At 46.3% G+C, this 3,262-nt stretch overlaps 1 protein-coding gene across 1 annotated transcript; it reads left to right on the forward strand.

Moving 5' to 3' along the window:
* Positions 1-614: 614 nt before the first annotated feature.
* LOC311327651 (transmembrane protein 121) lies at positions 615-1,571 on the forward strand (the record flags this gene model as incomplete). Its single annotated transcript, XM_084460737.1, has 1 exon — positions 615-1,571. The coding sequence occupies one exon, from the start codon at positions 615-617 to the stop codon at positions 1,569-1,571; it is 957 nt and encodes a 318-aa protein (XP_084316863.1).
* Positions 1,572-3,262: the final 1,691 nt, after the last annotated feature.

Consider the following 3,262-nt stretch of genomic DNA (forward strand, 5'->3'; position numbering starts at 1 on the left):
TGCTCCTCTCCGCTGGATTACAGATGGGCTTTGCAGGCTCCTGGCGAAGTCTTTCGCATGGACGCTCTCTACCAGTCATTACAATAAAATACAAAGGGAGAAACAAGTGAGTACTCAGCTGGCTTTTTAAATCCAAATTTGTGCAAAATAAGAGTACAGAGTTCAAATACACTACGGTCCATTTGCAATGTTAATGACATTTAATCCTTCAGTATGATCGTTAAAGCAAACTAGACAAAGGACAATTTTACCTCCCAACTTGTCGGAATGTGGTCTGGATGTCAGATTGCCCACATTTGGTACGGTAAGCCAATTGTGTTTACAGACTATTTGCCAAGCAGCACAATTTACTAACTCAGGGTCACTGTTTGACCGGCAGGTTGCTTTGGCACAGGCTGGGATTGATTGAAGTGATCTGGGTGAATCCTATTAGTGGGTCCTGGACAGCAGCCAAGAAAGCAGCAATGGAGTGGAACTCTGCCGCCTGACCGGGCTTGTCGGCATCGCCTCGGCACCGGGCGACTGAGGTACCGCAACGCATCCCTTACTCATCATCAGTTCAAACCCCGAGCACCCCCAATCCCTACACCTTCCTGCCCCCCTGCTCAGCCACGATGGTTCCCCCCCCTCCCACCAACAAGCCCCATGTGTGCCTCTCCACCATCCTGATCATGAGCAGCATGGCGCTGATCGACGCCTACCTGGTGGAGCAGAACCACGGGCCCAGGAAGATTGGCATCTGCATCATGGTGATGGTGGGCGACATCTGCTTCCTCATCGTGCTGCGCTACGTGGCCGTGTGGGTGGGCGCCGAGGTGCGGAGCTCCAAGCGTGGCTACGCCATGATCCTCTGGTTCCTCTACATCTTCGTGCTGGAGATCAAGGTCTACTTCGTGTACCAGAACTACAAGGCGGACCGGAAGAGCTTGGACGCCCTGGCCCGCAAGGCGCTGACGCTGCTTCTGTCCATCTGCATCCCCGTCCTGTTTGTGGTCCTGGTGGCCATCGACCACATGGAGTACGTCCGCGCCTTCAAGAAGAGGGAGGAGATCCGGAACCGGCTCTTTTGGGTGGTGGTGGACCTGCTGGATATCCTGGATATCCAGGCCAATCTGTGGGAACCCCAGAAGAAAGGGCTCCCCCTGTGGGCGGAGGGCCTGATGTTCTTCTACTGCTACATCCTGCTGCTGGTGCTTCCCTGCGTGTCCCTCAGCGAGATCAGCATGCAGGGCGTCAACATCGTCCCCCACAAGATGCTCCTGTACCCCATCCTCAGTCTGGTGACCATCAACATCATCACACTCTTCATCCGCGGGGGGAACATGGTTCTCTATAAGGACGCCAGGGTGTCTGGGATTCTCATAGGCAAGAACGTGCTGGCCATCATACTAAAGACCAGTAGCTTTGTGCAGTACAGGAGACAGTTGCAGAATGCTCCCCCGGCTTTCGGCATCGAGCTGCAGAAGAACTTGATGGCTCGCGGCCGACTGGTCCCAGCCAGCGCCGCTCAGGTGGTGCTGCAGGATCAGACCCCTCTGCCGGAGGTGACCACCACGTGTAAACACACATGACACACACAGCACACTCGACGAGGAGCATCGTGGGAGTATTAACACACGTGACCCACAGGACACTACAGGAGCACGACAGTCTGCGTCCTCGTGGGCGCATGACGGCTCCTGGTTTGCAGGGGGTATGACCTCCATTAATGCCCAATGGCAGACAGGACGCTTCAGAGACAGGAGCAGTGACAATCCCTCATGGTGCATAATCTACAGTACGTGAATCTGTTTCAACCTTCCCCCTCTGTGAATTCAGTGAATTGTGTATTTTTTCTAGCAAAAAAAAAAAGCATAATAATCAAACTACAGATTTAGAGATCTATTTTTCAAATAGTGTGTGTTGCATTATGATTATAAGCAAACGCTTCTTTGTGCAGTACTGTATACTGTTAGTAGTTCCTTTGCTGCAAGGGTGTGGAGTCGTCCAATCACAGGGGATAATTAAGGTCATACTTAGAATCAATAGGACATTAAAAAAATGATATTGTGGGAGGAACATGTGTTTTTCTATGTGATTATTTGATAAAGTATTGTGTATATACAATATCACTAATTTTTTGTGCTTTTCTGACTGGGAATTTTGGGGCTGTTCTTGTAGTAATTTTGTGACTATGGAGGCGATTGAGTATATGTCATTTTCTAATTAGAATTCAGTGGAGGGTTTTTAATTAACCTGAATTACAGGAAAGTGGCCAATGATTTTTCATTCTATTCTAATCATTTATCGGAGGCTATTTAATTGCTAATATGGTGCCAACATGACACTATTCATCTTAAGGGTGACACTCCGTCCAGCCTGGTTAGTTTTGAGCTTGATGAACAGGAAAGGAACTGGAATGACATATTTGAGATACATTCTCAGTGCTGTTACAGTATGAACAGTGTTTGATGATTGCAAGAATATTAATGACACAACACTCTGAGTCCATACAGAACATCTAGCCAAAGGACCTGCCTTGCAGATGGATAAATGGATGCTCTCACAATACAAAAGACTTACAATACTGTACCTTTCAATCCTCCTTAGGCCTTCACCAGCTCCAGGATCAGCTGATAACTCAATGACCCTGTCCTTTGAGTGCAAGAAAGCTGACTGTGCCAGGGGCGACATGCTGTCCTGATTTAACTGTATTCACATTATTTTCCCCCCCAATGCAAGGATGCAAACTCGCGCAGATTGGTTGAATAGTTATAATTCTCTTATTTAATTCTGTGTCAGTCAACCAGAAGATTATCTGTTAACTGTGAGGATATTTTGAAAGAACAATGGAGACATTTTCAAATATTTTTTGATTGACTGATTAATTGGTTTTATGTCCGTGTCACACTAATTGGGCTGCATATGGGCCCATGAGACACATCAGTACAAGCAGACTAACAATTTCAATTAAAAAATAATTTAACATTAAACATACTTTTCTATGCATTTGACAATTACATGCATTGTCATCAGACTATACAAAGAGAACACTTTAGTAATATATTCAACAGTCAATAGAAAAGCAATAAGCAGTAAATTAACTGATATATTTGATAGATCAATATCCTCTGTTTGTCATGTCAGCCCTTAGAAGCATCTGCCCTTCCACTATTGAACAGCATTTTAATTATTCAAAGGCATTGTTGGGTATTGTCAAGCCAGTGCAAAACTGTTTCAAGTACAACCAACAACTAGCCCAGCACATATCCTCAGCACAAAT

The sequence above is a fragment of the Borostomias antarcticus genome (genome assembly GCF_949987555.1).
Source record: "Borostomias antarcticus genome assembly, chromosome: 2".
NCBI classification, from domain to species: Eukaryota; Metazoa; Chordata; class Actinopteri; order Stomiiformes; family Stomiidae; genus Borostomias; species Borostomias antarcticus.